The 23,272-nt window shown below is 36.0% G+C and overlaps 1 protein-coding gene across 1 annotated transcript in view; it reads right to left on the bottom strand.

The window, feature by feature from the left end:
* The window catches only part of Mttp (microsomal triglyceride transfer protein), a 49,798-nt gene extending 29,495 nt beyond the window's left edge, over positions 1 to 20,303 (bottom strand). The window contains exons 1-8 of the mRNA XM_020181010.2: positions 20,144 to 20,303; positions 14,029 to 14,216; positions 13,007 to 13,150; positions 6,500 to 6,607; positions 5,136 to 5,252; positions 4,506 to 4,645; positions 2,309 to 2,459; positions 1,266 to 1,423 (exon numbers count right to left, since the gene is read on the bottom strand). Coding sequence (XP_020036599.2) covers positions 1,266 to 1,423; positions 2,309 to 2,459; positions 4,506 to 4,645; positions 5,136 to 5,252; positions 6,500 to 6,607; positions 13,007 to 13,150; positions 14,029 to 14,216; positions 20,144 to 20,207 — 1,070 coding nt within the window. The 5' untranslated portion in view covers positions 20,208 to 20,303. The remainder of the gene's footprint in view (positions 1 to 1,265; positions 1,424 to 2,308; positions 2,460 to 4,505; positions 4,646 to 5,135; positions 5,253 to 6,499; positions 6,608 to 13,006; positions 13,151 to 14,028; positions 14,217 to 20,143) is intronic.
* Positions 20,304 to 23,272: the final 2,969 nt, after the last annotated feature.

The following is a 23,272-nucleotide window of genomic DNA, read 5'->3' as shown; positions in this document are numbered from 1 at the left end:
TTTTTTCTTGGCTTTGATATTAAGATAAGCCCCTCTACCAATATAAAGTTCTATAATTAAAACAACTTGAGGATTTATGATTCTGCCTTATCTTTCAACTTCTGATTTAAATATCTATTTTTGAAGAGAATAACCAATTTATAGTTAGTCATGTGGAATTACTATCAAATTCTTAATATTCTTAAGGCAAATAAATAATAAATACAGCAAAAATAAATAGGCTTTTAAAAAAAATTCTGTCCTTGGGGAACTGAGTCCTTTGAACTCTGACTGTTGCTCCTGCTGTGAGTGTGTGTATGTGTGTGCACATCTGTGTGTATGTTTGGGTATCTGTGTAACTTGGCCAATTTTTACTTTTGATTATGTTAATGGCTAGTTTCCACTGTCTGTCAAATAAATCAAGCCATGTTCTATAACATTAATTAGGATATATTGGCATTATATAGCTACATTTGTATTTATAGACAAATTTTATCAAATACCAAAAAGTATCAAATTTACAAACCAAATAAATTTGGGAATTGAGTCAACTCTCATTATTACACATGAAAATGAATCACACATCAAATATTAAATAATGTATGAATTTTTTTATTTAGGCTTCTTGCTCAGTTCTTAATTTCCTATATAAAACATGGCTTCAAGTGGATCTTTACTGAAATCACATTTGCAGCTGAAAAACTCGTATATTTTATTCAACTCTGCAATATTTTCAAGCATAAGTTAATAACTTGGGAACATAATTTCAAAAACAGTGAGGCAGCCCATGTACCAGGGTGTCAAGATGAAGCCTTGGTCTCACCTCTCTATGTTCCAATTTAGTACTAATTTAAAAATCATAAACAGATAAAATGTTCATTGTGACTCACTGGTGAAAACTTACTTTTGCAAGTGACCATTAAGTTACTTCACTATGGCATAACTGTTAGCTATAAATGCCCAACAGCAGAACAACTGATTGTGAAGCAGTTGGTCAAAAGGGATCTTTCTGCTTAATAAAAAATAAGTACTCAGGCTGGGTGCTGGTTGTTCGTGCCTATAATTCTATCTACTTGAGAGGATCGTGGTTTGAGGTCAGCCCAAGCAAATAGTTCAAGAGACCCCCATCTCCAAGGTAACCAGAATGAAATCAACTAGAGTTGTGGCTCAAGCAGTAGAGCACCTGTGAGGCCCTAAGTTCAAACCCCAGTCCATTCAAAATTAAAAATAACAACCTAAAAATGTTTTCCTGACAGACAACCCCACAAAAAATTTGGGGAACTTACAGAACTTCTTTCTTCTCACTCTTTAGGATTTGGAGAATGTCTTCTCTCTTTGCAGTCCTGAGGTGCTGAATGAAGGCCAGGAAACTTTTGACAGCCTCAGATTTGGAGAGGTTTTCAGGCTCCAAGTGCTTCCGAATAGACTTCCAGTGCTCTGAGAGCTGTAAGACATGACTGCAAGCTCGTGCTCCACTCATAATTCTAAGCCTCTCCATTTTCAGGAGCTGTTCTCACCAGAAATAAAACTGTCCTTGGATCTGACAATCAGAAGCTTTTGTATCTTGCCTCCATATGCCTAGTGTTGCCCTGCTTGTGTCATACCTCACGTGAAGTCCAGAAGCAAACACGGAGGTCTGCTGACCCTGTATGCCATGCCTCTGTAGATGGATCTTTTTTGTTTATCAGTGTTGAACTTGAAAGACTTTGGGCAATTGTTAACCAATGTCTGGACATATAGGTCATCCCGAGGCTGCATGACAGGAATCAAATCTGAGGCCAGGCCTTGACTACCCTGGTGAAATTGTGCAAAACTTTGACAGACAGCAGAATTTTAGTTAACTTTTGATTGGAGGGAGAAGAAATAGAACTACTATAAAACTGTACCAGATTTCCAATTTGCCTGCACCTCATCAAAACCCAATTTTTATAATAGGTTGAGCTCCCTATTCTATCATTTGATTGTATTATTTGTATGTAATTCAATAATTTGATGGTATTATGATCTGAATTGTTCACTGTTTATATCTATGTTCAATAGAGTAGTATTTAAATGAGGATAATTCTGTCCCACACACATGGCACTTACTGTACTATGGTTTTAAAAACAGAAAATAATTCTAATTGTTGATCTATCCTGGCTTTGAAACAAACTGAAGAACTTTTCATGTTTCACTACTTTTCACCTGATTGGATGGAATATGTTAAATTCTATCAGTGACCTCAATTTCTCAGACTTTAAAATTATTATGTCTTTTAAAGTATCTCACTGGAGATAAAGACATAACAGAAATCAAAGCCATTGTAGTGCTCTATTTGATCATACTCACAGAAGGGCATCCTTTGCACAGGCTCTGGAAGACCTGACCCACAATGGGAACAGCTGTGTACTTTGAACCAACTGCTTTAATTACAGCTGCAACTTGTTTCCCAGGTATCAGTCTTGGGCCTGCTTCTGTTGTCTTCAGCTCTAATTTCTGCCTGCATAGCACCAAAGAGAAATTTGACATTATAAGCATTCTTTGGAGTTAACAAGATGGTAAGTGCCATCTTTGGCAAATAAGATTCACAGAAATTTATTCAAGTTGTGTAAGTCCAAGCTTCAGTATTTCCAGAGATAAGTGAAACCTCAAGATTGTTGCAAAGTCTTTCTGGAGAGACAATTTGATTCAAAGATTGAAGTTTTTTTTTAAGTCTGGACTTTCAAAATATAAGAGAATACAGGGAAGAAAATCTGCCTGGATGCTACAATAGGGAACATCTGCCCTTTTGAATTGAGTCCAGCTTTCTGAAAGTGGTATTCAATACAATCACATTACTTATTAACCAAGATGCGTAGGAAAGCTTATTTTCAAAAAATGGCCTTAATAATATTTTTGTCTGAAATGCTCTTCCACAACTTTGTCTGACATCAAAAGGCAGGGCCTACATCACTGTCCTAGGACTTGAACAGGACTCTATGACTTCCCTAATAGAGATCACTAGCAGTGACTCTGTGTGGCTTCTGAGGCTATGTCATAAGAAGGAATTCAGCTTTCATCTGGTGCACTATCAGCTTATGTGCCCTGGAGTAGTAAGTTGCCATATAAGAAGTGACTACCTGAAGCTGCCGGGCTGAGAGGCCCTTGGAGACAAAAAGAGATGTGTGAATCTTCTCAGCCCAAGTGCCCAGACTCAAGAGTGAGCAACCTTAAATATTTCCAGCTCTCGCCAATGACTGCAACTGCATACCAGACAACAGGCAAGGCAAGCCCAGCCAGGCCAAAATTATGAGAGAATAACACAGTGATTACTGTTTTATATATTGCTGGATTTGGAGTGGTTTGCTATGTGGAAAATGAAACTCGATAGATCTAGTAAGTAATTAAAACATATATTTTATATGAGAGCATATGAAAACAATACATGGTATGAAGTATAATGCAAAATTCTACTTCAGATGAGACTTCAATAAAATTTCAAGATTTTATAATTTGAGGCACTTGACCCATGATTTTGTACTCATTTGTTGCTGACATTAGGGCAACGTCAGAGGGAATTTTTGAGATGCAGTAGCATAAGATATAATACATTTAATACTGCAAAATGTTCTTTTTAAATTAAAATCTGAAAAGACAACAAGCTCTTTAAAATTCCAGCTCTTTTCAGGGAGCAGGGACTACTTTGGACTCAGGTCCTCACACTTGTTGGGCAGGTGTCTGTCACTTGAGTCACTCTCCAGCATGAAATTCCAGTTCTTAATCCTGTGAGAGCTATTCTAACCAGAGAATTGGTCTCAATTTATGCAACAGGCTTAAATACCAAAATGTTGTAAATCTCTTAAAAAATTCTGTCACATCTTTTTACTATGGAACCTTTTACTTAACAATAATAATTTTAAACATTTCCCATGTAGCCAGGAGCTGGTGGCTCACACCTTAATCCTAGCAATTTGGGAAGCTGAGATTGGGAGGATGGCAGTTCCAGGCCAGCTCAGGCAAAAAGTTAGTGAGACCGCCATCTCAACCAATAGCTGGGTATGGTGGTACACACCTGTCAGCCTGTCATCCAGCGATGGTGGGAAGCCTAAACTAGGAGGATCATGGTTCAAGCTGGTCTGGACAGAAGGAAAGACCCTATCCCCAAAATAAACAGAGCAAAAAAGGTTGGAGGTATGGCTCAAGGGTAGAGCTGAGTTCAAACCCCAGTACCACCACCACCAAAAAGACCTCCCCAAAAGAAATGCAATATTTAAAAACATTTATCAGAGAAATTAGAAAAAGACCTAGAATAAATCAAATAGCTTGTCTTTTAAGTTTTATAGTATATTCAAAGAAAAATTGATTTTTAATGAAATTCCATTAACATGGTATTTTCTATGTATTATTATAGGCAATGTGAAAAAAAGATGGACAAGTTTAATCAATGTTTTCAAGGAACTCACAGTTGAAGTGTGTGCACACACATGCACACACATTCATATCTATTTACAAACTAAATATGATAATATTAAAGAAAATTAAAATAAAAATTTTAGCATTGTCTTACTTTGAAATTATTTTTCCTGCAATAGTTTGTAGGAAATTCAGCCCAAAAGCACGAATCTCTTCTGCATGTACAGCTGTAACAAAGCTGTCTTCTATCTCATAGGTAGTAACAGACGTGGCTTTTGAACTGACACCCAAGACCTAAATAAACAAACAAAAAAATAAGTAGCTATCTTTGTAACAAGTAATCCGCTTTCTAATCTTTGTATTGAGTCAAGCAGCAAACTATCAATTTTTTAAAAGTTTCTTTCTTTTTCATTATCATAATTATTGCTGTAGTGTGGGTACATTTTGACATATACAAAAGTTCTTATAATATATCATAGTTGAACTCACTCCTTCCATCATTCTCTTTTATCCCCTACTCCCCCATTCCTGGAATAGTTTCAACATGCCTCATTTTTCCATTTTCATACGTGAGTACATAACATTGCCACTACATTCACCCTGCTACCTTCATTCACACCTACACATATTTAAGTAACTATATTAATTTGACACATTTGAAACTATAATGTAAACTTCTTATAAGTGTCTTCAAATTACAGCGTTACCTTATTTTTTTATTCTTTTAAATCTCTACAAAATATAATTATTTGCATGCCCCAAAGAAAGATGATACTGTGCCTACCTGATTTGTAGTTGTAAATCCAGGCCTCTCTATTTTACATGAATCCAAGGCCTTGACTTTGACCACTCTGTTTTGCTGAGCCTGGTAAGTCACTTGACAACTCCCAGAAATATCTTCCTGAAAAGAAAAGCAAGAACATAATGCTTGTGATTTGGTGTGAGCCATTTGAATTCTAGTTGATGTGGCTTGAAAACCAAGGTCTCTAATATGCCACCAGGAACTGCTTCCCTGCCTTCCCCTGTAGGACAACAAGCCAAAAAGCATGAAAGAATTCAAAATCTCTTGTAGTGTGTTGATTCTTTCCCACTCTTTCTGGTTGAGTCTTATAGCACCTTCTCTACTCCTCAACAGTAATGCAGGATCTCCTGCTTCTCTCTGAGCCCAAAGAAAATTAGACAAATTGCCTGGCTGTAACTCCTGCCTCTGGCAAACGGGTAATTCTGTGGCAAGGGGAGGTGATTTTTAAGGCATTATCCAGACTGTGTGTGTGTGTGTGTGTGTGTGTGTGTGTGTGTGTGTCTGTGTGTGTGAGATTTTGACTAGCTGGGTATGGTTAGAAGTTCTTGAAAATTCTTGGGATTAACTCAACTCATTATTAGTCAAATCAACAATGTGAATTTGGTTAAATATATCCCAACATAAACACTGTTTTGGTTTTACTGAGCTTTCCCCTAGGCCTCTGAGAGCACTACTCCTACCTCTATAACAGTGAGCTAACCCACCTTTCCTTAGCTTAGACCAGCCATGATGTTTTCTTTTCCATTCATGGTCTGGCTGAGTTCAGATTAGGAAGGTTGGACTCCAGTCTTAACTCCAGGCAGGTATGACACTAAGGGATCCATTTAACTTCTCTAATTTACCTCAGTTTCTTCGATTGTAAAATGAGGAGAGTTGAAATAGACTAGTGATTCCCTGCACTGACAATGCATCCAAATTATCTGACAAGATTGTTAAAATACTGATGTTCAGGTCCTCCCTTATAAACTACATCAGAAATTCTGGGGTAAATCCAGAGAATGTTTTTAATAAACTGCCCATAAGAGAGTGGAACACTAGGACGTCAGGGATGATGATCCCCAAGATTTTCTACTTATCTAATGATTATCCTAACTCCCTTTAGTGCAACTTATTCAAATTCCCTTTTCCCTGTATTTAAATAATAAATATTGGAGTAAACAACAGTTATTTCACATATAAATGAGGCATGGCCGTACAACTCACCTTTTCTGAGCACTACCACAGTAGTAACTCAAGAGTTACTGAAGTAGTAGCTCTTCCTCTTCAACAAGTGGAAGTTCTTATAAACAATCTAGTAAGCCTGTTGACAAATAAGATGCTGAATCCTTAGTAATGCTAGTAGGTACCTCATTGGTGGTTCCAGAGCTTAACTGCATCTGAAACAGGCTAGCCAAGCCTCTCTTGAGATTTTCTATGGCCACTGGCTCATTTTGATATGAGTAGAACTCTTTGACCTAAGGGGAGAAAAAGAGAAATAAAAATGAAGTAACCATGTATCATTTATTAGATTTGGTTAAATAAAAGGCTGGCTAGGTCAGATTCTCACCCCTGTTAATTTTGGGAGAAAGTGGTCTGTGAAATTACAAAGCTATGTTTTATTTTTTGTGAAAAGAAGCTACTTAAATTTCTAAGAAGCTAGATCAGCGGGACATGAAATTTAGAGGGCTGGTAATGAAGGTTCTGAACATGATAGACATTGTGAAGGGAAGGAAACACTGTCATAGGCTTAGATTTCTGTGAAAACAAGGATTGTGCAAAGAAGAAAAATCAGGAACATTTCTTTTGAACATGTCACAATGTTCTTTATCTATGACTCTGCCTGAAACCAAAAAAGGTTTAAAACAACAGCAAATAAAAAAGGTTCTTAGAAGAGAATGACAGCCACCATACTTGAGAACCCTGAGATGACATGACCTCTGGAGGCTATGCCAAAAGCCCAGGTGTGGTCATAACATTCATGGACAAAATCCAAAGGGGGCAACATTTTTCCAGAGTGGTTATGCTGGCCATGGGTAAAAGGAGATACAGAAAGTAGGAAGGATTGAGGTTAAGGTTGCTCAGGTTGTGCAACTTGCCCCAGGTACTGTTTTGATGTTCCCTTCAGATGGCATGGAAAAGAGGTTGAAATGAGGAGGATGACTGTGATTTGGCATCAATGGTAAGGGGCTTAGCCTTGCCTTATCTTTGACATTTATACACACAGGCTCTTTTATCATTTTGATAAGTTACCCCAGGTATAAAAAACAGACTAAAAACACAAAGAGAACTTTATGGAAAACAGCCTGTTCTTTTTGCTCTGAATTGACTCCAAACACACCACACAGTTTGTAAATACAGGATAGATATGTCTTCCTTGTAAAAATTCCCAAGGTCTATGATGATTATAGTTGAGCATTTCTACCAAAAATATCCTGAATGCCTTCCTATTTCTCTTTAGAAACAACCATGACTTTTCAAATAAAGTTCAATAACTATGTAACAAGTTCAGTTAATAATCAATCTGAAAAATTCAGTCTACATCAAAATCTATCATGCCTTAGAAGAGAATATTTTGCCTGAATTATCCAGACAAATGCTTGAAATCTCTAGTTTTACTTCTACATATACTCTACCTAGTGACAGATTTACTAAATACTTTATCTGACAACAAATTTTAATAATTAAAATGGATAATCCTATAAATATCATAATGGTGTTTGTCCCTATAAAAGTTGGAATAGTGTTGTTTGTCCTGGTTAAAAAGGAACTGGAATAATGGCCTCAGTGTCTGAACATTCACGATATCATATTCTCAAACAAATCGCAGGCAATTTCTCAGACACAAGCTGAGTTTCTGATGTTCTGTATTACAAACTGGGTCTTCTTTCTCTTAGTAGTCATAGTGTGATTTCCTTTGCAAATATTTGGGGGCATAATACTTCTGTGTATCATCCTATTACAGGTTTATACCTGGATTGCTTGAGCCCAGGAAAGTCAGAAGTACATGTGGCAATATGGCTGGTGACTCTTAAATATTTTAGGAAGCAAGGAGATCCATTAAGGGAGAAAAAATTATTCCTGTATAATTATCATTTGTTGCAAAGTATGCCTATTTATTTATACAATTTTACCTAAAATTTCAGGAAACCCAGTTCTTAGGTTTAATTTTGGAGTACACATAAGGTCAAAGGCTCTTCTATTTCTGATGCACTTCCATGAAACAAGTTTGATTTCGATGCTTAGATCCCTAAGAAAATGACGTTACGGCATTATTTTTTATTGGAAGGCTGAAGATTGTAAACTATGAGAAGTTTACAAAGAAGTTTTTAAAAAGTTTTTTACATTCTTTTAATTCATTTTTCATTCTATTAGTTTTTATTATTTCCCTAGAACTAGAAAAATGGAGAAATACATTTTTTCTTTTGTATGTCTGCCACTTCTGGGGCCTTAATTCTGTTCCTTTAGAGTAGACCAGTGAGATCCAAAGGAAAGATAGTATTTATTATATCCATATTAGCTAAGTGTCAACATTATTTAATAATAATAATGTTTCAGGTCAACCTATGTGGCTGCCACAGCAATGATCTTAAATTCACTATTTCACAGCAGGAACTGAGTAAATTTTATTATATTCAGTCCATAAAGCTGATTACTTTATTCAGTACTGAAATGAATGCTGAACATGCAAGAGCAGAAGGCTCTTATCTGAACTCACAGCCCCCAGAGTTTCCAGTGAGCAGCAGCAGGCTCAGTCTAGTTAAAAACCATGCTTTAAATCTAGGAAACTAAATCTATAGTGAAACCGGCAGGATTTTGTTAGGCAGGAAATGCAGTGCCTCTTCTGGTCAAATTGGGGTGGGGGACATTTTTCCATTGGAAGTAAGCATCACTTATATTTTTTGTTAGGAAAGAGATGTATCTTTGTATATAGTTCCTTCATTTATATATTCTTTAAGAATAAGAGAAAGTAAAATTATGTTAACTGGCTATATAGCAAAAACAGATTGAAAAAATCCCAACAAATAGGGATTAGTCATTTTATCTTTGATATATATCCAAGATAAAAAATAGCTAGGAAAAGGCACACTAGAAAAACAAATGGAGAAATGTATGGAAAATTTGAAAGCTTTTGAGGTGAGTTTGAAAGGTATACAGCTCTTCTGGAGGTTCAGTGTGTGTTCAGGCACCATAGTGACAGATTCAGAAAACAAATCAATGCCTGGAAACACCCCAAAATAAGAGGCCAACTCAGCAGCCACATGGTTAATTTAATCAATACAGACAGCTGAAACAGAAATGGAAATGTGCAAATTACCTAGTTAGTTGGACTAGCATTTCAGGCCAAGAAAGAATTTATGCTATAACTGGAAGTACCTTTCAATGGTCAGTGTTAATCAACTTAATCAGGTAACTGTCAGCATTTCCAAGTAGTTAGTTAATGATTTGTAGACAAAACTAGAGTTATGCCCAAACTTTTATGTAGGTGAATCAGTGGTCATGCAAAAAAGAAAATGTGCAATGATAGTTCTTTTTCATAATGTAAACATGGAAGCTTAAAGAGGGACTTCTGGAAGGACATGCTGATGAATACCTTTGAAATTACAGAAATTTCTGGTAAAACTTAATTTCAGCCTGGTATAGAAAATACATACCAAGAAAATTGCCTATTAGCAGTTTACCCTGCCTTTGCATAATTCCTTTCATAAGAAGCTGAAATGACAGGTAAAGTAATAATCTTTCTGACAGTGTTGTGTCTGAAATTCTACTTGGCACCTTAGTCTCCAGGGTCAAGTTTTTTATCATATAACTGAGAGATAGGATGATGTACTTTAACCTGTGTCTACACTAAGTCTTCACAAATCATAGCTTTGCTAGAACTGGCACACTGGTGTCACCAAAATAATGGTGTGGCAGCTCCATCCCAGCCTTTGAACAGTGAGGGCACCAAGTTCTTTTGTGTGTGTAACAAAAGACTTTGTACTCAGCTGCCAGCAAGGGAGCTATAAAAAAACTGGATGTCATTAAGATTATAAGAACAATTAATATTTTATGGATTCAAGTGACTTGCCACATGGGAGGCCCAGAGAAGAAAACAACAGTGTTTTATACTGTTAACAAAATTGAGTCATATGCAAATCATTCTTCACACATATGGTGAAAAATGAAATAAGGAATACTACAGCTCAAAGAGGCAGACATTTCCCCAAATATTGTCCAATGACAAGCCAGTAGAATAGAGATATTTGAACATGGACAATTGCAAACTATAGATTCACTACCTGCCAGTTGTGTGATCTTAGGAAGTTTCTTAACCTCAGTTTCTCATCTATCACAAGATGATAAGGCAGCACCTTCATCTCAGGCTTTCACTGAGATAAGAGACAATACATATAAGTCTGGCACCAGTGTCTCACGCCTGTAATCCTAGCTACTTGGGAGGCTGAGATTAGGAGAATTGTGGTTTGAGGCCAGCCCTGTCAGAGAGTTCATCTCAACCAACATCTGGGCATGGTGGTGTAACTGTCATCTCAAGCTATGCCAGAGGCTGAGATTGCAAAAAAAAAATTTGCAAAACCCATTGCAATGGAAAAAAATTTGGTCAGAGGGAAGCTTAACATAGGTGAATCACAGTCTAGGCCTGACTGAGTAAAAGCAAGACCTTAACTGCAAAATAACCAGAGCAAAAAGGGCTAGAGGCATAGTTCAAGAAGTTGAGCATCTGCCTTGCAAGCATGAAGCCCTGAGTTCAAACTCTAGTACAGAGAGAGAGAGAGAGAGAGAGAGAGAAAGAGAGAGAGAGAATACATGTGACATCTGGCACTTTACAGGTGCCCAGAATCTTTTAAAAATGATTGGTCAAGTTTTTCTCCAAGTCTGACTTATTTATTCCCTCATAATCTTATTTGCTCATCCTTTTATTTTACAAACATCTCTTGGATTCCTACTACGAGCAGGGTGACAGAGATAAAGATGTAATTGCTTCCCATAAGAAACTTACTCTGAATGTGGACAGCAGACAAACAGAGAGAACACTGTGATAAATGCTTAGATGGAAATAAGGTCAGGGGAGCATGTGTTTGGGGAAGATATTGGTAGTAAAGGTTTTTGGAATTCCAAGTCAATGAGCACAAGGCATGGTTTTGGGTAATTGGGAGTGGGAAGAAGCAAAAGAGCATGAGGTAGGGGAGGAGCAGGACTAGAATATAAAGAGGAATGAGAGTTTTCTCTACTGAAAACCATAATCTAGCAGTAAATATGAATGGCCAAAAGAAAAGTGATAAGAGCTAGAAGGGTGTGGATTTTACAAAACAAGGAGGGTCTGTAAGCAAAGCCTGAAATTGGAGAGTATTTTGATAAGTGGAAAGGAAGAGAAAGCATTCCTGAAGATAAGGATTCATATTCGGTTGTAGGAGAGGTGATGAAAAAGATTCCTTCTCCTGAGTCCTTTCATAGCACATTATAAAAATAAAAATGATACTCTGATTAGCAATGTAGAGGTCTGAAATTTCTGTTAAAGTATTCGTTTTAATCTTTATTTTAAATCTATAAAGCTTAATTTTTAAGCTTTGCAGTGTTATAAGATTCTCTTTCTTTTTTTCTACTTTGGTGCCTAAAATTGAGCTCTCATCTTATTGACGTATTTTTATGAATGTCAATAAAATATCTGTAACTTTCACAAACCCATATGTATATTGCCAAATAATTCACTGATCACAATTTCTTCTCAACTCCAAATATATTTAAGACCATTTAAAATAAACTAGATTCAAAACATAAATAATGCCCACTTAGAGAATTTCCTGGTGAATATGGGTGATGTTCTTTCTATATAAGAATGGATACAGAATTTTTAAACCTGTTGAAATCACAATAAGAAGATGACTAAGGTAGAAAGGAGAAAAATGGAGAGGTGAACCAATTCAGGACACAATACATATATACATGGAAATGTCATAGTGAAACTCTATATATAGATATCTCAAACAAAAAAAAATGTCTTTTTTCTCAAAAACAGAGACTAGAAAGGTAAAACAGATCCTGTCTGAGGGTTGGTGTCAGTGGGAGTGGGGAGGATATAAGGAGAGGGTGTAGGATGGTGAATATGGTAGAAATATTCTGTGCTCATGGATGAAAATGGACAAAAGAAACCTGTTGAAACTATTCTAAGAATGGGAGGAGGAAGGATAAAGGAGAATGATGGAGGGGGTGAATTTAATGAATTTAACTATGGTACATTATAAGCATTTTTGTAAGTGTCACAATGTGTTCCAAAACAACAACAATATGATAATTAAAAAATAATTTCCTGAGCAGTTTTTCAAATAGATATTAAAGTGTTCATTCATTATTTTGATATATTAAATGCTTTTCCAAGTCATAATTTTAAATATTTTCACAGTCATTCTACCTTAGACATTCCTTGTCCTTTCAAAAGTTTCAGGTGTGCACTTTGGCTATCTATTGATACCCTCATAACAATTTAATATAACTTATCTAAGTTTGGTATTTCATTCTAATTTGTCTACTTTCCTGAATTTATCAGATCACTTGTTGTGTTATAATAATGTTGTAATCTTTCCTAATTTGATAAGAAAAGCACTTTAAAAGTAATGGCTTTTATTAATAAATAAATACTTAATTCTACTCTAAAGATTTTCACAAAAATATGTAAGAAACTAGGAAATGTGAAAATTTGGTGCATTCATTTACTCTGAAAGCATTTAATTTCCAACTTTTCTTTATTAGTTCTTGAAATAATTGCCCTTACCAGAAAAATAGTGACAATGCGATTACCTAAAAATAATTTCTATTAAAAGGAAGAAAAATAGCAAGTTGAAGAAAAAGATGTGCTCCGCCCCCCCAATCCCCTTTACCTTCCCACGGATTAGATGAAGGAGCACAGGTCTTTTCAGAGCTTCCAAGTTTTCCTTTCCTATGATTTTAGGGGAAGTTTTTCCTTTGAAGATGCTCTTCTCTCCTCTCTGTTGATTCACATTTTCCACATTTACATCTGTTATCTAGAGTCATACAAAGAAACCTGCTAAGACAACTTCCCATGTCTGTCTCCATTAGAGTCTCTTAGAAAATAAAATGCTAAAGGAATAGACAAATTAAAGTTGTCATTTTTCAATGCATGATTCATAGGACCTTGCCACTCACTTTAAAAGGGTAGAGTAGGTATTAAAATATTAGATTGTTTGAATTAGGCAAAAATGTCAATGCTTAAAGAACTCTGTGACTCCAGGTTATACTAACTGTGACATGAATATGGCTCTTTTATTTCAAGTTTCTCACTTCACTTGTTTTGAACAGTTGCTGTCTGCTTGATCACTTCTCTTTCTGTGCTGTTTGTCTGAAAGGACCTCTGCCCCATTCTACCCTATTTGTGTACATAAAATTAAAGGTAAAGAACCTAATCAGTGAGCAAGGACCTATATAAATGCTATATGCAGAACAGTTTGCTATTCTTTGATAAATAGATCAGAAAAGTGGGTAAGGATGTCTTGATCTGACTTGGAAACTATAACATTTCTGTGAGAGTAGTCTCAATTGTTTTTCACTTGGCAAACATTGTAGATCCCTCCCTCCCAGGATATCTTGAATGCATTTCAATTTAATGTCCCTATTAATATGAAATATAGAATTAGATATCAGACCCTTATTGCTCACCAGTCTGTATCTTCGAATTCTTTAATAATTTGGAAAAAACAGATCACTTTTGATCAATAAAAACTTAAAAACTGTGGATCTAGTATTTATTTTAGTGAAAGATAACAAATTAATTGCTTATGTACAACCCATGCACAAACAAGTGTTTTCAAGTGGCACATTTCTTAAAGACTTTGATGACATGTAATCTTTGTGTGTTTGTTTTATTTTAGTAGAAAATGCCCACCGTGATTTGGATCAGTTGGTCATCATCACCATCAGGATTCCTCCACAGTAAGACAACATCTACACTGGATGAAATTCGGTAGCCCACGCTGTCTTGGAGTTTTCCCTTGGCCCGGTCAAGAAAAACTTCAATGGAGTATGTGAGCTTGTAAAGCCGTTCATTATTTAATGAGAGACCAGTGGTGTGACCTGCATAAAAGAGTGCCACAAGTGCAGTTTTAACCATAAGGCACCTGTCAGGCCAGGGGACGTACTGTCTTATCACCAGTGCAGCCCTCTAGCTCAGTGGGAGCTTAGCAAGTGTCTGAGGAATTAAGAATGGCTCTGCTTCTCCATCTGCTGAAACCAGTGACTTGAAAAGCATAAATAAACAAACTCTTATTTCAGAAAACCTGTTTGTATCTCTAATCAATTAAAAGGTTATCTAACTACTCTCCTGGTTGAGAAATGGGACAATTTTTAAAGTAATGCTATTGTATTGCTTTTAATTATGTGAATATGAGTTCAGTTAGGGGTCTTGACAGGAATTGCTTTATAAATATAATAAGAACCATTTGTAATTAAGATATATTTGAATGTGAGCAGTTAAATGCCAGAGTAGTGTTGGCGGTTAAAAGAACAATTCCTTCATTTAAGTATTTTTGGTATTTAAGAAACATCCCTCTACTGTAACTTACTCTATTAATTAGCACATTTTGGTACAAAGAAACATTAGATGTATCTGAATAAAGTGATGTTTCACTACATAAAATCTTAGCACAGGCTTAAATTTGGCCAGATAAATTTAATATCAAACCGTATACAAATCAGTATTGTGAGTCAAGAAAATTCACATATAGACAAGTTCATATGGTTTCCAATTCAATTTAATATGCTTCCTCAAAATGTAAAGAAGTAGGATCAAATCTTTCCCTGAAATAACTTGAAATGTATAGTCATATAAACTCTTTCCATATATTTTCTATGTATGGATCTCAAGAGAGAGTCAAAAAAATTCAATCTATACAGTTTTCCTCAGGGACAATCGGTTGCATTGCCTAGTGCACTATACCAGGCAGGCAACTGTAACTTTTTTCCCCTCAAGAAATATACATGTGGAGAGAGGGACAGAAAAGCTCACTAAACCAAAAGTAAGACAACTGAGAAAGGAAGTAAAATACCTTGAAAAGCCAAAAGATTCAGAAAACCTCTGAGAAGCAGTTACCATCTACACAGTAACAACCTGGTTCACTAGCTTTGCCACCTGCTACAACACGCACTACTCAGAGGAAAAAGTGGTCAGATACAATCTACCCAAGGTCCCTCAGGGAATTAGTGGTGAGACATGATTAGAACACTCACCCTATAGCCCTAGCCACCATGCTCTTACCTATACTATATGCCTCTGAAATTTTAGATTAATTTTTTTAAACATTCTTTGGGGGTGAGCTAGGAACTCATTCATTCATTCCACAAGGGTGTACTGAGTACCCACTTTTCTAGACTCTGAAGTTATACCAGTTTAAAAGAGACAAAATTTCTACCCTCATGGAGTTTGCATTTAAATGAGGGAGAGAAGGGTAATAAAAAAATAAGCATATAAGCAAGTCATCCAGTACACTAATGAAGAAAACTGAAACGCTGAGGGAAAGACCTCTGTGAGAAGGTGAAGGCTTTAGGCCAGCCTCGTGGATATCTTGGGAAGATATCCTTACATCCCCTTGCCCCCTATTCCCACTCCTCCTACTCCCCTTTTTCCTCACAGATGGAGCAGCAAGTGCAAAAGCCCTAAGAAGACCTCAGGAAGGTATAATGCCCAACCAGCAGGGAGGCCAAAGGGTTTGAAATTGAGTAAGCGAAAGACCCAATAGAATGAGATGAGGTGAAATGGGTGCCTAAGGGTGTCAGGAAGACATTTGCACAGACATGGAGTTTGACTTAGAGTGAGGCAGGGAGCTGCTGCAGAGATTCAGGAAGTATCTAGTTTTAGGTTTTAGCTGTTCAAAGAAATGGGATAAGGATTTTTAATAGAAATCAAGAAGTGGCCGGTGAAGGAAGTGTTAGAGCAGGTACTGTGTGTACACAAAAACAAACTGTCCAAACACCAACTCAGGCAGAACATGGGGTATGAGATGCATTAGGGGTATGAGAGTCAAGACTATGACTCTCTCCAGCCTCCTCTATCTCCAGCTTTTCTGCATTCTAACAGGGCATTCTGAAAAAGGTTTAAACACTGCTTTCTGGGCAGGAAAGATATTTTGGCCAGGGAGGTTTTCTTTTTTCTTTTCTTTTTTATGACATCTATCAAATTCCTCATAGGGCAAAAGTAATACAAACTGTCTTCTCTACTTCTCACAGCAATTCTGAAAGGTAAGCATTACATGCCTGCTGACAGAAGCAGACTCCAAGTTCAACCCAACAGAGCAGGTATAATGTAGAATATGATATTTAAATTTACTCAAATCAGACTTTAGAGACTTCATGATATTGTTTTCTCTTTTTGAGGGGGTTTGTTTTCTTCTTCTTTTTTTTAATTTTGGTATTTGCTTTTTCAGATAGGATCTCACTATGTAGCCCAGGCTGGTCTTGAACTCTCGATCCTCCTGCCTCAGTTTCCCAAATGCTGGGATTCTGTGCATACCACAACACCAGCTTAAAAAGTGTCTTCTGATTAAAACAATTATGAAAAATTTTGTAGGAAAGTAGTCTTTCTTAAAGTCCGAACACTATCACGTCATTAATTTTTTTCTTAGTTTGCTGGTTAAATGAATATGAAAAGGAATATATTAAAAAATCAGTCCTTAAGTAGGACTTGAAGGTGATAAGGCACAGGGAAGAAAGGACCTTGTTCTCTCCATGTGTTTCCTACCTCACTCAACAGGCTAAAATGACTGTTCTTTTGCCTGATGTGTAAAACATCTAAAATGGTTTGAATAAGTAGATTGTGCTACAGTGTGGTCCCTGTGATCCCTTCTCTGTTTATGTTATCTGGCAGCACTGTGCATCAGGGCATGTTGCATTTGTATTATTGACTTAATTTCTTTTGGAGAGCATTGCTCTTCGGAGTATATACACAATGGCATTTTGTTTTGGAAGTGGTGTTAGATGAAATCAACTATGAAACCTGTTGAAATTGTATCAAGAAGGGGGGAGGGAGGATGAGGGGAGGGATAGAGGGGATGAATTTGATAAAGGTATATTGTATGCATGTGTGGAAGTATCACTATGAATCCCCTTTGTACAACTAATACATGTTAATAAAAAAGATAAATTCACTTTAGTCAAAAAAGGAGTCAATACTTCTTCAATTTGCCCCTTGAGTGCATTTAGAATTTTTGAAGGATGGAAAAAGTTTAAGAAACAGTTTTAAATACTGTACTCATTTACAAAACATTAGGTGAGTGCAACAGCCCTGCTAATTGGCTCAGTAAGAGGACAAGGCAGAAGTAAAAGTGAGGCTTGAAGAGAGAGCTGTTCAGCAGAGATAGGGTGAGAGCAAAGCAGTTAACAATCCAACAGAGAACTGTGAGATGAGAGAGAGACACACATACACACACAAACATACAGAGAGAGAGAGAGAGAGAGAGAGAGAGAGAGAGATGATGATGATGAATGTAAATGAATTAATAAGTAAAGGATAGGGTCAGGCACTAAGAGAAAACCAGAAATGATGGAACACTTCAGACTTAAAGTTGACATGTTAAATGGAAAGCAATGACATTATGTAAAGAAAACCTGAAGATGCATTGAGAATCACCCACCATTACAACAAATATTGAAAAAGTAGGGAAACTTGTGACTAGAAAATCCACACTCAGCAGATCATGTAGATCCTCTTCATACTAACCTTCATCCTAACCCTCTCCTCTGTTCTCTCAACACCTATGCAGTCCTTAGGATTTACTAAACAGTTATGTTGCTAACTTAAATTAGAGATGAGTTTGGAGGTGATGCATGGGATCCCAATTTTAGAATGGCCCGATTTAAGGTAGATTCTTCACATGTAGTTTGCTGTTTAAATATTAATCATCACCAGGGCAAATAATCTATAATGAAATCACAGTACTTAATACCAAAGGCTACCCCATCCCAGAGGGAACTAAGTCCTGTACTTTTTATTTATGATAGTTGGCCTAAGCAATTTGGCTATGAAACTAAAGAATCTTAAGCTCAGGCCTCTCACTTCCCAGGCTCCTTCTAAGACTTTGGAAGGGGACCCTAGCAGTGTGTAGACATTCCTTATCTTTTCTCAGTAACCTTTGTAAACGTAAATTATCTTTGTAATCTTTTCTCAAAGATAGTCTCTAAATTGCACAAGCTTCAGGTTCTAAATATCTGGATTTGCCACTGAACTTGTATACAACAAATTGTCTTGTTCTAAAGTACATTTCCCTATGTGCAGTTGTGTGTGTGTGAGTGTGTGTGTGTGTGTGTGTGTGTGTGCATGGATGTATGCATTTAAATCCTTTATGGGAACATTTATAATTTTCTACTTTATAGAATGGGGAAAAAAAAGAAGCCCTAAAGTAACAGCTGTATCTCAATTATTTTTCTCAAAATAATCATGGTAATAGGTTTGATATTATAGTGCTTACATCACTCATATTTCAAATACTAAACCATCTGTTTGACAGATAAAACAGTATGCTGTCCACATAACAATCTCTGTCAGTTGCGTGTGCAGTTGTATGTGTGTGTGGGAGGCATGTGTGCACAGATGTATGTATTTAAATCTTTTAATGGTGCATTTGCAAATTTCTAGTTTATGGAATAGGGAAAAAGAGAAGCCCACAGTAACTGCTGTATCTCAATTATTTTTCTCAAAATAATCATGGTATTAGGTTTGACATTATGGTGCTTAAATTACTAATATTTCAAATACTAAACCATCTGTTTGACAGATGATAAAATAGTATGCTGTCCACATAACAATCTCTGTCAGACATGATTTACGAATCTTTACTTTTTTCTCATTTTTTTTCAGTTAAGTAAGGACAATAAATTGTATGCAAATATTAGCCATTTTAGAAACTGGTAAAAACATTATCTTTAATTCAAAAACCTAAAGTGTAATTTGTTTAGGTAAAGTAAAATTTAACCTTATATTCATTGCTCCAATAACAAAGTTTTCCCTTTCTCCTCCTGCACAAATTTTCCATGTAAAAAAACTTGAGACAAATTTTACTTTATGTCCAAAAAGCCAAATTTATCCCCAATAGGTTTTTAAAGTTTTGAAGTGAATGATTTTATGTCAATTGCTCTGAGTACATAGTTTAAAAACCGAGCTCTATCATGTAAGTTGTTTGTTACATCTATCGGTTTTAACAGGGTGCCTTTTTAAGAGATGCTAAAAAGTGATCATTTTACACAGGGCAACACTCAGAAACCCAAGGAATTGATAATCTAGTTGATTTAAATAAGATTCCATATTAATATATTTTATATAGTCCTTTGAAACAATTCCTCATAAAATACGGGGCTTTTTTTTCTCTTGCCTTTTCTGAGGGTATCAATTTATATATTTTTAAAGTCAATTTCATCTTAAAGTATACACTTTGAGTAGCGACATTACTTTTCCAAAGATAATAAGTTGCACTTCTTAAACGCATATCATGTGGTTCTATTTTCTTTAGTTCACCAACTATGATTATTCTACGACTTTTGAATGGCAACAGAATTACCATTTCATTCATATTTCTTTGGCAAATCAAATGCCTTTTTCATTGGATCTGATTCTTCTTGATGTCTCATTGCTAAGCAACCAGAAGGAAATTTAAGAATGGATTTTTTAAATCCTCTTTTACAATTCAAATGAAGGAGTTGCATTTGACCAACAGCAGCAGGTAACAATAGCTGGCATTATTCCCCCTTTAAAAATAGGCCATGGTTGAGAATTTGAAGCAAGAAACACACTGGTCTGAGGAGCCAAAATGAAAAGGATCGTCTGTTTTCATGAAATTGAGGTAGAAAGTTGAATTTGGTTTTCATTTCCACTTAGTCATACTTTTCAGAAACATTCCAAAGTCACATGGTTTTGAAGATGGTTTAGTTAGGAACTCTCAGCACACACACACACACTCACAAACTTTCACCCATAGATGGAAATTAAAATTTAGGAACAGCCAACACAAGCTTACCTTTAACAGAAGCAGAATATGAGGAAATAAAGCAGAGAAAAAGCACAGCAAGGAGAATCATCATGCCTAGCTATCTTCCACTGCATCCAGCTCCCAGCTAGTAGTCTCTGAGAGGTGGACTCTTCTGATGGCAGCCAGCGAGGAAGTGACCCTCCTCAGACCTACGACAATAATGTTTATCTTTGGGGGAAAGGTCAGATTCCAAACTCCAAAATCAGGACCTAAGTTCACTGAAGGGCTCATTATTAATGATTAAACATAGGTGGGCTGTAGTTTTTAGCCTCACTCTTTTTTTCCACTCAATGAGGAAAATCAAGAAAGTTGTCTCTTTTGTGAACTAAACTAAATAAGTCTACCTACCAATAAATGCAGAAGTACTGAGGAACATTCCAAGAAAACTGAAGTTGACACTTCCCTGCTCAACACATAATCACCAACATGCATGCCTTTGATATTAGCTGCTTGTCTCTATATTTCTCAACCTGTATGGGCAGGTGATGAAGATTGTCAAACTCTGCTAAACTCAAGTAAATTTTAGTTTGTTTTCTATGGTCATTTTTGAATATTTATACTATTTGTATGCCATTATAACAATCCACTCTGAATTTTATAATTTAAAACTAAATTAAGTCAAACCACCACTAATTACTTTAATATAATATTAAAGAAGTCAGAACTCTCATTACCAAAACAGATGAGTCTCTTTATGCATGAAATTCTCAGGGGCTGGAGCAAATCAGCCTAGTCCATCATTAATGTGCAGCAGGCCAACTGTCAGAATACACTTGTATTTGTATCTATGACCAGAAACACTTGTCTGAGTCCCCAGATTGACTTGCTGGAATCCTGTAGTTCCAGAATTCCATTTCTTGAGAGTCAGAGGGTGAATCCCAGTTCTTACCACTTTGCTACAGAGTATTAATTAAGAAATTTCTCTAGAATTAAAGAGAATACTCTAGTATAGCTAAAGCCATACTAACTGAGCCAAACCTTGCCGCTGGAAATTCCTGCAGGAAGGTCTGATGTGAACAAAACTTACTGAAATGAAGTGACATGGACAGGGATGCTTTGACAAACAAAGGGCAAAACCGGTGAAGAATTACTTGAGTGTACTTGAAAATACTCTCAGCAGATACAACAGTATGTATTGAAGCTGTTGAAAAAATGGGAGGTGGGGGGAAGGGGTGAGGGAGAGCAATGGAAGGGGGTGAACTGACTAAAATAAAGTATACTCACAGCAGGGATACATCAAGAAACCTCTTTGAACGCTGACTTAGAAATTAAGAACAAAAGATAGGACTGTAAAGTAGACACAGTGTGTGGGGGGGGAGTACTTGTGGGCAGGGGTGAGGATGAATGAAGGATATTAAAGTGAGGGAATACGGTTGATGGACGTCATATTCTTATACAAAGTAGAACAATGAAACCTGTTGCAATTACTTTAAGTGGGGTGGGATGGGGTTGAGAGGGAGAGATGGTGGGGACTATCTAACCAATATACAGTGTAATCCTATTTGGAATTATCATGATGAATCTCCCCTGTACAACAAATATATCCTAATAAAAAAATAAAATAAATACTCTCAGCTGTGTTTCAGTATAAAATGAGTTCTTAAATTTACCTTGGTTCTTCTCAACACCCTTTTACATTCCTAAACTTGAGCTTATAGCTTTTAGACAGCTTAGGTAAAAGCACAGTTAATAGGGTCACAATATGAGATATAAAATTTAATAGTTAAACATATTTCTTCTTGAAGTATATTGGTCATAAAGAATTAAAAGATGAAAGTTCTGGTTGTATCTTTCATTGAGAGAAGAACTTTGCTACCATCAGTTTTATTAGGGTTAAACAAAAAAGGCCATTTTTAGAAAAGCTTTCTTCAGAAAATATAAGGATTTACAAATAGTAAGGATTATATATACAAGGCAATGCAAAAGCACTCTCACCTTCCATTTGAATAGATTTTTAAATGTTCCTGAAATTTCTGTGTTACATACATAGGGATATGAAGACATTATATCACTTAAACTTTACTTACACATTTATTTAAATTAAGGACCAGTTTGCATCTTACTTGTTCTTATAAGAACTGTATTTTGAATTTTCATTTGAGAGTCAGTTACTTAGGGACTTTTCAAGTTTGTGGTTAGACTATGTAGTGCATGATACGTGTCGGGTAAAGTACTATTCGTTGTCAGGTGTTTACCAGAGTTCAACCAATAAAAGACATATCACTATTGCCTAATAACATAAGTGCTGTTTCATTTGAGCATTTGATTTCCACTAGAAAGCTCTTCTGAGTCATTGTATTAAGTAGTCATTTGAACAGAGTATGTTCAATGAGGCTGTTTTTATTAGTTATAAATAACATCATCCTTTCACATTTTGCTTCTAACATTTTCTTTTTACAAACACGTTTGAGAAAAGACTTATTACACTTGTTTTACCAACATGAAATAAGAATGACAAACCCTTTCCATATTCAGAAAACTCTGTACCAAATAAGAAGCACTCTTCTTTGTTGCTCTGTCAGCCAAGCAGAGCAAATACAGTGTATATGGTAGATATCTCCTAAGATTCATGGCATGTGGAACAGTGCAGAACCACAGCACAGTATAAAAGCAATAAGAGGTGCCTTCGATGGACTAATTCCTAGGTACAATGCACTGTGTTAAATGCCTTACATTTTTATAGTACATCATCACAACAATCATTTTACATATCATAAAAATTAGGTTCAGATTAATTTAGTAAACTGCTTTAAGGAATATAGAAAAATAAACCATAAAACCTACATCCAATATTCTTCTTTGCTTAAAAACATTAAAGGTGGGAAGTAGGAAACAGTAATTTCTTATACATGATAAGAAATTGTTATGAGTTGGGACAATCTTTTAGTTAGTCCATCACAATTTAATATAGAAGCAAATAAAGCACTGCCAATACAAGGGGAAAGTTGATTTGTGCTAATTAGGACAAAATAGAATAATACATAAAACAATGCTATTGCCATGAAGTCCTTTTGGTGGTACATGGCACTGAAATATTTGCAAAACTGCCATTTTGCTGATAAATACAAACACTCTAAATTATAGGTAGATGACAAGTTCCAAAGTACAGTCATGTTT

The sequence above is a fragment of the Castor canadensis genome, chromosome 9 (genome assembly GCF_047511655.1).
Source record: "Castor canadensis chromosome 9, mCasCan1.hap1v2, whole genome shotgun sequence".
NCBI lineage: Eukaryota > Metazoa > Chordata > Mammalia > Rodentia > Castoridae > Castor > Castor canadensis.
This window is presented reverse-complemented; position numbering and strand designations above follow the sequence as displayed.